Source organism: Aulonocara stuartgranti (genome assembly GCF_965226115.1).
Source record: "Aulonocara stuartgranti genome assembly, chromosome: 3".
Lineage (NCBI taxonomy): Eukaryota > Metazoa > Chordata > Actinopteri > Cichliformes > Cichlidae > Aulonocara > Aulonocara stuartgranti.
In genome coordinates this window covers 79,353,203-79,368,553 of record NC_138941.1, presented here as the reverse complement: position 1 = coordinate 79,368,553, position 15,351 = coordinate 79,353,203, and the positions used below count along the sequence as shown (strand labels likewise).

Below are 15,351 nucleotides of genomic sequence, written 5' to 3'. Positions count from 1 at the left end.
ATTCATGGGAAAACATAGAAAAGATGAGACAAGACCCGGCTGTCCATCTGCATAAAAATGTCAAAGGTCACTCTTTGAGTGTGGCAAGGTTCACATGTTTGACAAAAGCTGTGTCCCAAAATGTAGGCCGCATCCTTCGGAGGACCCGGCCTTCGCGGTCTACGTGGGCTGAGTCCTTCGAAGACCGAGAAGGCCGGAAGGTGCGAGGCTGTGAAATTGGACGGTCTAGCCTTCTGATTAGCGTCACCACTGTGTCGGTGGAGTTTAATAAACTCGGCCGTCTGCTCCTTGCTATCTAAAATATTACAGGACACTGGCGTAAACTCTCGACCGTCTCACACTTCTGTTTAATCAGTTTTCTGTTTGACGTGTATTCAGCTGTGTGAAAATCCCGGAGGAACCCACCCGATGGATTAATAACGTTTTATTTTATCTAATAATCTAATAACTTTGATCTCAGCCAAACCGATTTACTCCGGAACAAATAAAACACTGAAAAAAGCCCAACAATAACAGGTTGTCTAAGTGACTTATATATCAAAGACAGCGGGGGTCTGAACATCGAGCGGGTGGGTAACAGACGTCTCCGAAAACGTCGGCACACTTTTGCCAATATGCGATGTCTTGATAGACCGAGCAGATATTTGATGTTTACACAGCTACTTTCTCGCCTGAAAATATGTTAAAAGTTTATTTTGTGACTCAGAAAGATTAATAAGACTAATTTTAAAACTTCGTAGCGGCCGCCATTGTTGGGAGCTGAAATTTGGCTGGGCCGCGCTATGAATTCTGGGATATGGTGGGCCACGAAGGACACACCCGACCCATCCTTCAAATTCGGGGAAATGAAGGACACATTTGTCGGCTGCATTTGAAGGAGTCGACGAGTTGGGACAGCCTTCGTCGCCTGGCTTTGACGTAATTGGCCTTCAAATGCAGCCAAAGACAGATGGTTTGAAAGAGGAGTGAAAGAAGCCATTTACGTCCACTGTGAAAGACCATCTTTGAACAGAGGCGGGGTTTACGACACCAACTGTCCACCATCTATAATCCAGTTTTGAGATCCATCACAGACAGCTTAACGTCTTTACTTTTCTATATAAAGCGCCATGAGACAGCTGTTGTGAGTTTGTGCTATATGAATAAAACTTTACTTTTATGCCATTTTGAAAAACGTTAATTATTTTGAATTTGTTGCTTTCGGGTGAACTCCTGCTCCAAAACTAGTGCAGCAGAGCTTCTGAGAATATAAAGCTAAAAGAAACATAATTATATGTTTGGCATAAGAGATGACCTAACAGGAAACTGACTGCAGGACACATAGGGCTTCAAGCACAGTAAACAGATTTAAAATCAAGGAATCTGACCTTTAGTTACCTCTGACAGTTTTTTTACTCACATTCAGGAATTTGAGTCAACAACAAAGATGAGTGTTGACTTCAGGAGAGCACAGAGAGATCACTGTCCAATTAACATCCATGGATCCTTTTCAGCATCATCTTTGTCACTGCTGATTCCTTTGTGTCATCATGTGTTGAGAAGAGAGAACAGTTATAACGGAGGAGCAAAAGGAAGCCCTGAAATCTGCATCCAACAAGGAATGACAAGTGTTGACTCACCAATGGGGTGGCTGTAGAGCAGGTCACCTACTGATTGGAAGGTTGGTGGTTTGATTCCTGGCTCCTCCAGTCTGCATGCTAAGTATCCTTGGGCAAGATACCCCAAGTCGCTCTCCGATGCATCCATCGGAGTATGAATGTGGTTAGCCAGCACTAAGTTCAGAGAAAGTGTGTGAATGTGGCACTTTGTATAGAGCCCTTTGAGTACTCCAGAAGAATAGGTCCATTTACTGGTTTGGCTCCAGTTGTTATAGATTCAATGATGTTGTTCCTACAGATACATGTCAGCATCTTTATTGTAGTAAAGTCTTGTAATCTGAAGATAGAAACAAGGCAGCAAACAGCTCCATGATCTGATCTTAATGATGTTGTTTTTATTTCTGTCTGTCAGAACTGGATTGGAAACTATCAAAGGTCTAAAAACAGCCTCAACCCTCCCACAGAGCAAACTTTACACACGTCATCTTTCAGCTACAATCTTTGTTGCAGGGATCTTCTGCCAAACAAGGCTGAGAGAAGATTTCTTACAGCTGTCATGTTGATGCTGTTTCAGTCTTTGGGCAAACACACTCATATATTAGGGCTGATATCAGGGCTGCACAAGTTCTTTGTGTTTGTGATCATGAATAATAGAAGTGTGCCTGTTGAAGATCATGTTTCTACATTATTATATGTCCTGTTATTGTTCTGTGTTATATTCAGCTTATCATAAAAGCCTAAACATTCACATGCTTTCTCTCACATGGCGCCTAAGCTACGACCTTGGCTCCCTGTTTATCTGCTCCTGCTGAGATGGGGCAGAAAACTCCTGCATATTCTGTTCTCTTCTAATCAGACAAATAAGGCGATGACTTTCTGCAAACAGTATTTCTTATAACTCAGCAGTATAATGCATCATAAAACAATATCATTCATTCACAATAAATCAGCAGTCTAATTTAATGCAAATCAGTTTAACTAATGCAATAGTTATCAGCTTATTCTAATTCAGGAGAATAATGCAAACTAGAACTACATAATAATTCACAATCTTTAGTTAGGGGTCTAACATGGCATAAAATAATATTATAATCTAACAGTGTGTATTTAAGTTAACAGAGTGAAGCAAACAGCTTGATGCCATTCTGGAAATGAGTGGGGAACAGATGAGTGAGGATTAGGTACAACTCCAGTATTCAGTCTGGGATAGTCCCTTCATGATCCTGTGCACATTCTGTTTTTATCTCCGCTTTGTTGCTCTGTCTCATGTCACTGTGTGTGTGTGTCTGTGTGTGTGTGATAACCCCAGTAAGAAGTGAGTTCTGTTCCTGGGCTCCCACAGAGCAACGTTTTTGTCATTTTTTTGTCAAAGCTGCCCATTTCATTTCAAAGCTGTGACAGACTTTAGACTGATTTGCAACACACACAAAAACACACATGCAAGGTGGAAACACTTTCAGTTTTGTTATGAGTAGGGGGGTGGGGCAACATTGCTGCTCAAATTCCCTTCTGTTAATTCTATGATTTCCAAAAAGTCATGTGATTGCATGGTCTCATCGTCCCTCCTCTGAGGGTATAAAATTGTGCAACGCTCCCTTCTCTGCCTCCTCAGCATCACAGAGCTTCCTGATACAATACAGGTAAGATCACTTGAAATGCTGGAATCAGGGGATCAAGATAAAATTACAGATTACAGAAAGAGAACATTTAACTAATTGAAAATGAAGATCCTGATTGTAATTGTTCTCCTAATCATCAGATCGGTGTGAACAGAAAGATCTACCAAATGTAATTCTTTAGAAATAGATGGGATTAATTTTTTTTTTGTTTTACTCCAGAGCAAGATTTTCCTGACACCTCACTGTGTGGATCTCTGTCATCAACATGGCAACGTAAGTACAATAAGTACAGTTAAGAGATACAGTTATCTTCATGCTTTAATATATCATCATGCGCATTATCATCAAAACTGATCGTAAAACTGTACAATTGAGTGAGCTTATCCTTACAATATTGATTTTTATTTTGGTAAATGTATTTGCATTTTAGCCTCACCTATGAGCTTATGCCAAGGTGAGGTATCTGGTGTCCAGAATTCATAAAAATTGCTATTCCTCCTGAAGTAATAGTCAGAATTTAGGTTTTCAGATAGCGATCACATACAGTTAGGGGTGGGTTTAAAAAAACTGATTTCCTGATTAAAATCAAATTTAATTTGAATGTGATATTGAGTCATTACATTTTGAAATCGATTTTTAAATATAAATGTTGTTTTACCACCAAACAGCTAAAACAGCAAACAATTAAAAAGCAGGTAAATGGATTGCTCTAACTTTGCACACTTCCTGCACAACTCTTTCTCTCTCTTAGTGTACTTCTAGACCATTTTCCCATCTCAAATCTCTGTTTTCTGCATTATTTGCTTGCTTATTACGCATCAGTCTACTGTTGTGTACAGCGCTGTCGACTGCTTTTTTTTTTTTTCAAAAATGACTTCCAACAGGAAAGCCTAATTTCTGCTGTTCAGTAGCTACCGGATAGCTTCCGTTTTTGGTCTACTGCAGAATATTTTTAAGATGATTATCTGCTATAAAAGACCAGGCCATGAAAATCTCCTTCATATTTTTCTGCGTTTGACCATCAGTCACTTTGACACAAAGGTATCTGCTGTGATGCTTACACCTCTGATGAAGTCCCTTAAGTGCCAGCTTTGTTTTTAACACATAGATCGTTTACACAGAGTTTGTAATTGCAGAGAAATAGTCAAATAATTTGCAATGAAATATTCTTAATTTAAAAGGTTAATCAGGTTCGAATCATTTGTTGAATAGTTTAGTATTTTGTTTGTTTGTTTTTCTTTATTATTATTATTGTTATTTTTTTGTTATTTTCTTCTTAAGTATAACTGGACATTTTCTATATGCTCATGTAAAGCTGAGGAGCACGAGCCAAAGAATTTCATTATGGGTAAATGTGGCTACACTGTTTTTCTGTATATGACAATAACACTTGAACTCAGTGACAATACCCAGTCGTACATATAAGGTCAAGGTTAAATTTGTCATTTTACAGGCAATAACCCATAAAAATATAATATGTATATCCCTGCCCCATTAACTTAATCATTTAGGTCAGTATTCCCATCCTTTTTTGAGCCACGAACCGCGTTTTCCAATTTGCATAATTTTAAAAAGTTTAAATTTGTTCACAAGCCTATTGAACAGTAGAAATGAGGCTTTCTTTTTGAAAGTAAGTAAAAGGAAAAAAAAACAGGGCCCGACAGCGCTGTAAACAACGGTAGACTTGTGCGTAACAAGCAAGCGGATAATGCAGAAAACAGATTTTTAGACGGGAAACTGTTCTTGAAGCACACTTTTTATTGTGGTGGAAGCAAAACAGCAAAAGTCAGAGTGAATTCATGACGATGTTTATGTGAAGCGTAGTTTGGATCGTCTTTTGCTGCTGGTTCGGTCAATATTGTTTGGAGAGACATCAAACCAACAGCTTTAGAATCAGCGCAAATCAGGGTGTGAACACAAAGCTCGACCCGCCGACAGATCAGAGTCAGCGAGCTGTCGGCTTTCAGCCCCGACCGTGTCCGTGCTGTCGGGTGAGAGAGGCGACATCTCACTGATTCTGATCCGCAGGTCTGCGCTTTGTGTTTACGTCTTTGTGCAGAATCCAAGCTAGAATCGATTTTAATAGATAAATCGATAATCAAAACCCACCCCTAGAAACAAGTGGCTCTCGTGTCTTTCACTATGTCATTATAAGTGGAGCTTATGAACCTCAAGTTTTGTGGCTTTTCACAGGCGCTCAGTTTTATGGCTAAATCGCGTAAAGCTGCAGATAGCTTCTGTGATCCAGGGTGGGGATTTAATAGTGCTGCCTTTCTAGTTTTAAGAGGAGCCACTTTATGGTAAATGGCCTGCATTTGTATAGCGCTTTTCTAGTCCCTAAGGACCCCAAAGCGCTTCACACTAGTTATCAGCTTCTTCTAATTCAGGAGAATAATGCAAACTAAAACTACATAATAATTCACAATCTTTAGTTAGGGGTATAACATGGCATAAAATAATATTATAATCTAACAATTTATATATAATAATGCCAAATAACAGTTATTGATTTCTGTTAATAAACAGTCATGATTTAAGTCAAAGCCCAGATGTCTCTCTCTCTCTGTCCAAAGTGTTTGACCTTAGCTGTCCGTCTGATATACTCAATTCTAATTGTCTCTCTTGGTCACTCACAGTGAAAATCTTAGCATCTTTAACTCTGCTATTTGCTGATATTTGGACAGCACACATGATGGAAAGGAGGATTTCAGTTGATGTGCACATGAATGATTTGTGTTTCCTCTGCAGGTAGAAAGTGTGTGTGAGCTGATGTGAATTGAGCAGCATGGATCAGTGTGATGCAAATTTGCAAAAAAAACCAACCCAGCATGTGCATCAAAATAAACTATTTCCAGCAGTGCAATATGAGTCCTAAGCATCCCAGAAACGACACAGAAAAGCATGAAGTCAAACTTGACTTTTAAAAACACCAGTGTAGGCTCATAAGGCCCTGAAGGCAAAAAGCGAAATTTTCCACGAAATGACGTCACTTCCGGTTTCGGGCAGGTCATGCGATAGTTCGCGCTGATGGATGTAGGAAGTGTTACAAACAGCTGATCGGATCGGCAAAGCGTGTTTCTGGAATATTATGTTTTAGTTGCTGCAAGTGCTTTTTATGCAGTTTTTGCAAAGCTATATGTGGAAGGAAACTGTGACCGAGGACAAGCTAAGATGTAAGTACAACTCCTCCGGTTTCATATGCAAAAAAATTATTGCGCTAGCTCACGTGGTTGCAGTGCTACCGGGATTTAGAAATAGTTACGCAAAACGGAGCGTGCCCGCTCCGACCGGGTTTAAAGGGTTAACAGATTGCAAAACTGGGTTGGCATTTATGATTTATGTGTCTGTATGTTGAAACATGCATACTTATCTTAAATGTCTGGCAAAAAACCGAAACTTAACAAATTTTTATTTTTGCTTCTCAGGACCAGGGATATGTCTTCAAAATACAAGAACACCATCCTCAAAAGTGTTCTTATCAGTTCAGGACCTCCTCCTGTTTACCAGCTAAACCCAAAGAAAAAAATGTTTGGAACGCTGACAAAAATGACTGTTGGTGAAAAAAATCAAAAAAAGACAAATAAAACCATCTTACTTGTGGGTGAAACAGGAGCAGGAAAATCTACTCTGATCAATGCTTTGGTCAACTACACGATGGGAGTGAAGTGGGAGGATGAAGTCTGGTTTAAGATCGTAGAGGAGGAGGAGAAAAGTCAATCAGAAAGTCAGACATCAGATGTGATCGTGTACGAGATCTTTGGTTTTGAAGATGAAACTCTGCCCTACTCTCTGACCATCATCGACACGCCTGGATATGGAGACACCAGAGGGACTGAGCATGATGTCATTGTTAGTGAAAGATTATTGGACTTGTTTCGATCAGATGACGGAGTCCATGAAGTTCATGCAGTGGGTCTAGTGATGAAGGCGAGTGATAATCGACTGAGTGATCGATTGAGGTACATCTTTGATTCAGTCATTTCTCTGTTTGGAAAAAACCTGGAGAAAAACATTGTGGCCCTGTTCACACACTCAGATGGTGTAACACCTGAAAATGCTCTTGAAGCTCTTGAAGCTGCAAAAATAAAATGTGCCAGAATAGAGGATGAGCCAGTTTGCTTCCTGTTCAATAACCAACAGGAAAAAGAGAGAAAAAAGAAAGACAAGGTGGGTTTGCATAACGCATGGAGAGTATCAGAGGGAGGAATGAGTGAATTCTCAGAATTCCTGGAAAAGATTGAACCTCAGAAACTGATGACAACTGTCGAAGTGTTAAATGAACGCATCAGATTGACAGCCTGCATTCAAAACCTGCAAGAAAGAATAGATTTTATTCAATTAAAACAGACAGAAATAAAACAGACTCAAGAGGCTCTGAAGAAACACGAAGAAAAGATGAAGACAAATAAGCAGTTCACTATAGAAATTGATGAGGTCTACAAAGTTAGAGAAGATATCGAGGTTGGGTGGTGGTGCTTGTTGGCTGGGTATGAAGGAGCTGTCAGCTGTAAAGTCTGTGAGGAGAACTGTCACTATCCTGGATGCACAATGGCCTGGTATCCTGAACACTGTGAAGTCATGAAAGGAGGCCGCTGCACTGTTTGTACCAACAAGTGTCCTGCATCAGATCATGTGAAAGAAAGGAAGATCTATGTAACCAAGACACGTCGTGTCAAAAAGACTAATGAAGAAATGAAAAACGAGTGTGACAAGAACAAGACAGAAAGTGAGGACAAGTCCAGCCTTTTGGAAAATCTAGAAAAGGAAATGAACCAGCTGACAGCAGAGAAGTCACAGTGGCTGGAGGAGTCCTACCAACATGTTGTCAGACTGGAGGAAATCGCTCTGAATGTTTTTTCTCTGTCCACTATTGTACACTTTGAGTTATTAAGTGAGAAGATGAAGGAGAAAGGAGACACAGAGAAGGTCCAGAAACTGGAGGAGATGAGAAGCAGAGTGGATGAAGGTACCAGAGGAGCTCTGCAGTACATACCTGCAGTTATGAAAAAAGTTGGGCAAACCTTATGGAACAAGATGAAAACCCATCAGACAGATATGTAGAATTTAACTCAAATCACGAGACATTCTCATGGTTTTACAGAAAATACAGTTTTCTGTAAAAATTGCATATGGAAATGTTTCACTTGCAGATTTAATCAGTTATCAATTAAACATATCAGTTTACTCTGTCATTGGTAATTGGCCTCAGGATGATGAGAGCAGCTACAACCCAGACTTTGACCATTATGCTAAATGTTTTGATGAGTCCTGTCTCAAAAGACGTCATCACTGAATTTAGAAAACATACTCATGTAAGTAAGTAAAGTAAAATGTTATTTATATAGCACCTTTCAAGATAAAATCACAAAGTGCTTTACAGAGGCAGAAAAATCTCAAACAAAATCAACCAAAAGCAGTTTAAACAGATACGTTTTTAACTGCTTTTTAAAAGACACGACTGAGTCCACAGATCTCAAACTCAAAGGGAGCGAGCTCCAGAGTCTGGCAGCCGCTGATACAAACGCTCTGTCACCTTCTGTTTTTAACCTTGTAAGCGGGACAACCAGCAACCCCTGGACACAAGACCTCAGGGACCTGCTGGGGTGATAAGAAAGAAGAAGATCACTTAAGTAAGTTGGAGCTACACCGTGCAGGGCCCTATAAGTCATGATTATGATCTTAAATTGGACCCTGAACTTGACAGGGAGCCAGTGCAGCTGAATCAGCAGGGGCGTGGCATGGGAGTGTTTGTGATGCTTTATCAGAAGCCTGGCAGCAGCAGTCTGAACACCCTGCAGTCGTTCCAGGGAGGCGTTACTTAAGCAAGTAAACAAGGAATTACAATAGTCTAAGCGAGATGAAACAAAAGCATGAAGAATCATTTCCAGTTCAGAGCGTGACACAATGGGACTCAGTGATATTTCTTCAATGGTAAAAACAAGAGCGAACCAAAGATTTAACGTGTGTGTCCAGAGCTGGGTCAAAGGTAACACCAAGGTTCCTAATGGAGGATTTAATATATGAAGCAAGAGGGCCTCGATTTTTAATGTCCAAAAGGTCACATTCATTAGGGGTCAGACAGTGGAATGTGTTGAGTATTATAATCTAATATATGTTGGAACAATGATTGACTGAAAACTGAACTGGGAGACAGACTGTGACTGTGTAAAAAAAAAAAGGGGCAAGAGCATTTGTTATGTTTGAGGTAAATTTTCTGGAGTCTGTTTTCTCATTTTCATTGGTGTCATGATTTGGATATTTATCTGTAAAAAAGACAGAAAATCGCTCACTCTAATTGTTAAATGGGCTAACAAGCTGACGTTTCCTTCATTATGTTGTATTGTGCTTATTTGTGCAGTTAGAATTGCTAACTTAATGCAGACTGGCTTTATACTGACAGCTTCAAATAAAGTAACCTGAATGTGTTCCTTTTTAATCTCTTCATTACAAATAAAGTTTGTTGGAAATAAGTTTGGAAACAAAAAAGTTTTATTTTCTCACTGTGTATAATGCATGCTTGTACTTTTAAAGCAGTTTTAGGAAAATGTGTAGATTACAAATAACTAAAAGTCTGTGAATACTTATTTTTCCCCAGTGTCTTTCATTTCTGTGTGGTTGAGTCCAGTGATACTATATAAAGCATATTATACTGAGTTAACTATTTATAGCCAATAATCCGATGCTTTCACAAAATTGACTATTAGCATGAACATAAAGATATTGCTCTACTGTGACACAGGAATTTATTGAAGTTCAGTTAAAAAAAATTAAATGTCATATTTACTCAAAATACACTTTAATTACTATTTTAAATGCTGAGAACATGCAAATTTTTTCTTTTTTTTCTATTTTCTGGACAGTTATTGTTACTCCCCTCGAGTCTTAATAAAGCTCAACTTGTTCTTTGCGTTTTAGCTGACATTTATTTCGGACAGGAGGATTCTCCAACGTGTCTTAACATGTAATGATGTCCAACCACAGCCGATACAATGCCGTCAGAACTAAAAAGAAATACAAACCTAAATGAATATTCCTAATAAAGTCCTTAAGCATTATATGTAACGAAACATTCCAACAAAAGGATCAATAAAATACACATTACACTTCACACTACGGTAATTGCACTTGAATGTCACACAACACTCGCATATATACATACAACGATAAGAAACAAAATAAAACATTTACCTCATTGGCCTCACTCAAATGGAATAAAACTTTCATTTTTACGTCGTGGGGAGGTCCAAAAAAGGTACTCTTTATTTATCTTTCTGTAGACGTGCAAACCTCGTGGCTCGTCTCTTAATTAGCTTGCTGAGTGTGCCAGCCAAAAAAATGCCCTCTTAGCAAGAACAGACGGAACTAACCAATAACACAAATAACACATTTTAACATATAAATCTAAACAACTAAACATTAATTACTATTTATTTCTTAATATTTCAACTACTTATTGTTTCAACCTTAAATATCTACTGACATGAACTTAAATGCGAGAGTTGCCTATGACGGCAGCTACAGTTATCATTTATTATCAGGTCCACAATGTATTCTTATAGACTGAAGCTGGGAACAAGCAGCCAGCTGTGCTTAAATCCAGTGAGGACGCTTTTTAATGATCAATACAACAGTTTATGAGAACAGTGTGATAATATCCTTAACATCCTAATATCTTTATCATTTCTTAACATAAAACTTATTGTTGCAGCCAGGAGCAGTACACATGTGATCCCCCTTAAATTATTTTTTAATTTTAGTGTCCTTATTTTCCTCTGAGTTGTCAATTCTCTCACTAGTTAGCTAACATAAAATATTCCAGCTATTGTTGGTTGCAGCTAATAAGTCTATTTGCTATCTCATTTAGTGCTCAGCTCCTGTGAAAACTAAGGTCTCAAATCAGAAGTATTTGACTCTGTGGTATAATTCTTAAACACAAAGCCTTTATTAAAAACAAAAAGGCCTCTGTAAAGTTCACTAAAGGTCAGAGGTCACTACAGGACAAATTCCTTGATTTTAAATCTGTTTTCTGAAATTTAGACCTCGACACTCGAGAGACCAAAAATCAATTCATGGGAAAACATAGAAAAGATGAGACAAGACCCGGCTGTCCATCTGCATAAAAATGTCAAAGGTCACTCTTTGAGTGTGCCAAGGTTCACATGTTTGACAAAAGCTGAAGAGAAAATTTCCGTCCCGGTTTCCCTCCAAGGCGTGAGCACCGATAAGCAGAGTTTTGTCCTTTCCTTATAAGATTCCTAATTATTCAAAGTAACACTCAGGTATGCCGCTCAGCGGGTTAGTTACGACGTCGGGAGCAGCTTGGGAGAACAAGGAAACACAGACTGCTTCAGGTTGCCTTCCCAAATCGACTCAAAGGTTTATTCAGTAACAACAGCTTATATAGAGGAAAAAAAGGTTCGTGTGTCAGCAAGTTCTCAGTTTAAACCGGTACAGACCAAATAAGGAAACGTCTTCCTTCCTTGTGAGCAAAGAAGTATCCTTTGTGTAGTTTATCAGTTCAGCTACAATTTATGATCATCCCAGCAAAATACACTCCTAGACATAGAATACAGAGTTCTTTCATTAGTGAATTCTGAAACAAACCACCTGGCCTTTAACAAGCTCTTTTCTAAGAGATAAAGAAAAAGGGAGGATGGGAGTAAGGAAGTGGTCTCGTCTCTATGGTATTTTCGACCTTGGGGTACCAGCCTGTGATTCTTACACATCAATACATGGGTCAGAGAGAAAGAGAAAAACAACTAGTAAATGGGCCTTATTGAGTAACAGTTTTCCTGTATAATATCACAATATCCTTTAAATGCTAACCGTAGTGCTAAAATTCCTAACAGTTCTCCCCTTTTATCATAAAATGATAACATAGTATAAAGACAGAGTGTAATAACATAATCTAAAGACAAATCAAAATATCACAAATGTAATAACACAATATAAGGACAAATCATAAATGTGAAGTAAATCATAAATGTGAAACAAATCATAAATGTGACTGGTCTCTTCTTGGATAATCGAGTAATTCTCAATCTAATGCTCAATACATACATCAGGATCATCATTGATGACATCTGACACATAATCTGGGTCGATTTGTGCCAATTGCAAATACATTGAGGTAGTTGTACTAGTAGCTATACGGGTTATCATTGAACGTACACAGGGTACCACACAACAGACAATAATCATCAAAAACAAAATAATACATGCTACAATGGTTACAAAAGCTACAATTAGTTCCTTCCATTTTCCAAACGTGTCCTGCATCCACTTGTCTAGCCACTGACCGTGACCTGTATTGGCTCTTAGTTCTACCTGCAATGCTTCAAGTTTATTCATAGCTTGTGTGAATGAACCGTTAGGGGCGGTGTTATTGGGAATGAAAGTACAACAAACATCTCCAAACATCGCACAAACACCTCCCTTCTCAGCTAACAACATGTCTAAGGCCATCCTATTTTGCATGGTCATTAAAGAGGTAGCAGACATCTGTTCTCCTAGGGCCTCAAGGGCCGTATTGGTCAAATTAGTATGTCTTTGCTGATGGTAATAAACATAATTAATCCAGGCGACATTTTTGTTTATCTGTATATGCGGTAGTAGTGAGGCAAACCCTGCGGATATTTCTCCTTGTGCCTTTAATTCCCTTGGTATCCCGCGTGGAACTCCTATAGCATCTATGTAAACGTTATGTGAGTAAGCGGAACGTTTTGTACGTCTGCTGGATACAGGCAGATCTGAGGTTGGTTGTATTAGTAGTTCTTGAGCTAAAGTTACTAGACCGCAGGTACCGGTCCAATTAACAGGTAAAGCTAATCTAAGGGTATTATTGCACATCCAATAAGCATGTGGGATTGGTCTGGTCAGGCGCAAAGCCGTATAGCCTTTTAATATGCCTCCCCAATATGAGTCGTTCAGTGCGTTGGGGGCACGCAAGGTTTTTACTGAATACTTACTAGCATATGCCTGTAAATAAGAAAACATATCTCTATCTTGTATCCTGTCAATACTCGCTGCTAACCATGTTTCGGTATAGCGTGCTCCTGGAAAGTCAGAAAAAAATGTTTAGTTTTGCGCATCATAATTTATGTTTTTAAGCTTTGGTTGGTATATGCATACCATCGAGATATTTGGGTGATGGCGCACCTGTGTTGGGGGCGAAAGAGGTTCAGTCCGGTCTTCGGGGCGCTTTATGCAGGGGCAGGTAGTGTTGTCAATCATGCGGACATCTGTACCAGAGACTCGTCCTATGTATACGAGTAAACAATCTAAAGGACTTAGTTCTACTTGCGCTTCCATCATAATTGCTGTTAAGGGCCCCTTTTTATCATTATTGAATAGTATCTTTGTCAGGGGAAACCCTGAGATTGGGTATCCCACTATAATCTGTTCTGGATTACCCTTTGAACAAACATAACAATTACTGTTTCCTAAATCACGAGCAGCTGTTCTAGCATTTTCATACCAAGAATTAACTCCTGCTCTAGAAGGCGCATAAAAGGGTTTATTAGCGGCGTCTATGTTGTCATTTACTGATTTTAGGGAGCTTGAGGAGTGCATTAAGTAGGTGTCTTGCAAAATAGAGCATGAGGTATCGTCAGCAAAATATGACCTGCAGAAATGTGAACATGGTTGCAGTTTACAATACAAAATAGCAAAGAAAAATCCTAAGGTTAATGCGATAGATATGATAAGTATATAAAAAAATATATAAGAAAAAACACAGTTCTTCAGTCGTCTCCTGGCCTGGTCCCAGGTTCGAGAGACATTGAATAAGCACCGTGTGATGACAATGGGCATTTCATTTTCTCCATTATCAGGATGAAATGGGTCTGGCTTTATCAGATTAGACATCATGTGGTACTCTTGGCTTTCTATTCCTGCTGGATGTTCGAGTACCTTGTTTTTGTTCAGGTGAAGCATCAAAGAGCTCTCTGAGTCTTGGCTCTCTCAGGCTTTGTGTGTTAATCAGTGATTGCGTGTGTGTAGGTGGATTGGATCCGGGCGCTGGCTCGCCGGAGAGGTCATCTACCCGTGTGTGTTTATTTGTCCTGGTTCCTGGCGCTGGCTCGCCGGAGACGTCATCTGCTTGATCCGACGCCTGAGATGGTCCGATTGGGCTGGTCTTAACCCTGCTGGCATGAATCCACTGAGGTTGTCCGTCCGTAAGGATGCTGGTTCTTGTCACTGCCAGTACAGTCTGGGGGCTGGAAAACGCGGCCTCCCCGAGTGTCCTTGGTTTTAGCGACTTCACCAACACCGCATCTCCTGGTCTCCACTGGTGCGTTGGAGCTGTGGAGGGGAGAGGCTGGGAGAGACAAACTTTCTGATAGTTATTATTCAGTGTTTCTACCAGATTGTGAACATAGTCGGACAATGCAGTATCTATGTTACCTTCTAATAGCGGTGCCCCTCTGGAAGCTGACCATGGTGTTGGGAATGGTCTTCCCATGATTATTTCAAATGGAGATAATTTGGTTGCTGCAGATGGAGTCATTCTAATCTCGCAGAGGACTTGAGGAAGTAATTTGATCCAGGTCATTCCTGTTTCTATCATTGCTTTAGTCAGGCGATTTTTTATGGTCCTATTCATTCTTTCTACAACTCCTGAACTCTGAGGGTGGTATGGCACATGATATTTCCAGTCTATTCCTAAAGTTTTAGCACACTTTTGAATTACTTCTGATGTAAATGAGGGTCCTCTATCACTGTTAATCTGGTGAGGTATTCCAAATCTGGGTATTATTTCATTGCACAACTTTTGACAGACTACTTGTGCAGTTTCTTTTGAGGTTGGATAAGCTTCTACCCATTTACTAAATTGATCCACTATTACCAGTAAGTACTTGATGCTTCCTTGTGCTGGCATGTGTGTAAAATCAATTTGTAATGTATGAAATGGAAAATCTGGTTGTGGTAAATGCTGATGTTTTGCTTTTGATTTTCCTACATTAGTTCGTGCACATGTTAGACAGGTTGCTAATATGCTTTTTACTGCATGCAATGTTTTCTCAATTACAAATCTTGATTTTATTGCCATTATTACCCCTCTTTGGCCGACATGACTCACACCGTGAAAATGTCGGACAAGGACTGGCAGCAGGGAAGACGGGAGGGCAATC

The 15,351-nt window shown here is 39.5% G+C and overlaps 2 protein-coding genes across 2 annotated transcripts in view; both read left to right on the top strand.

The window, feature by feature from the left end:
• The window catches only part of LOC309702921 (uncharacterized protein), a 153,336-nt gene that overhangs the window by 101,490 nt on the left and 36,495 nt on the right, over window positions 1–15,351 (top strand). The gene's annotated exons all lie outside the window — the stretch shown is intronic.
• Window positions 3,073–9,687, top strand: LOC309702927 (uncharacterized protein). The gene is made up of 3 exons (XM_082527577.1): window positions 3,073–3,238; window positions 3,437–3,490; window positions 6,643–9,687. Exons 2-3 carry the CDS (start codon window positions 3,483–3,485, stop codon window positions 8,276–8,278), a joined length of 1,644 nt encoding a protein of 547 aa, XP_082383703.1. The 5' UTR covers window positions 3,073–3,238; window positions 3,437–3,482; the 3' UTR covers window positions 8,279–9,687.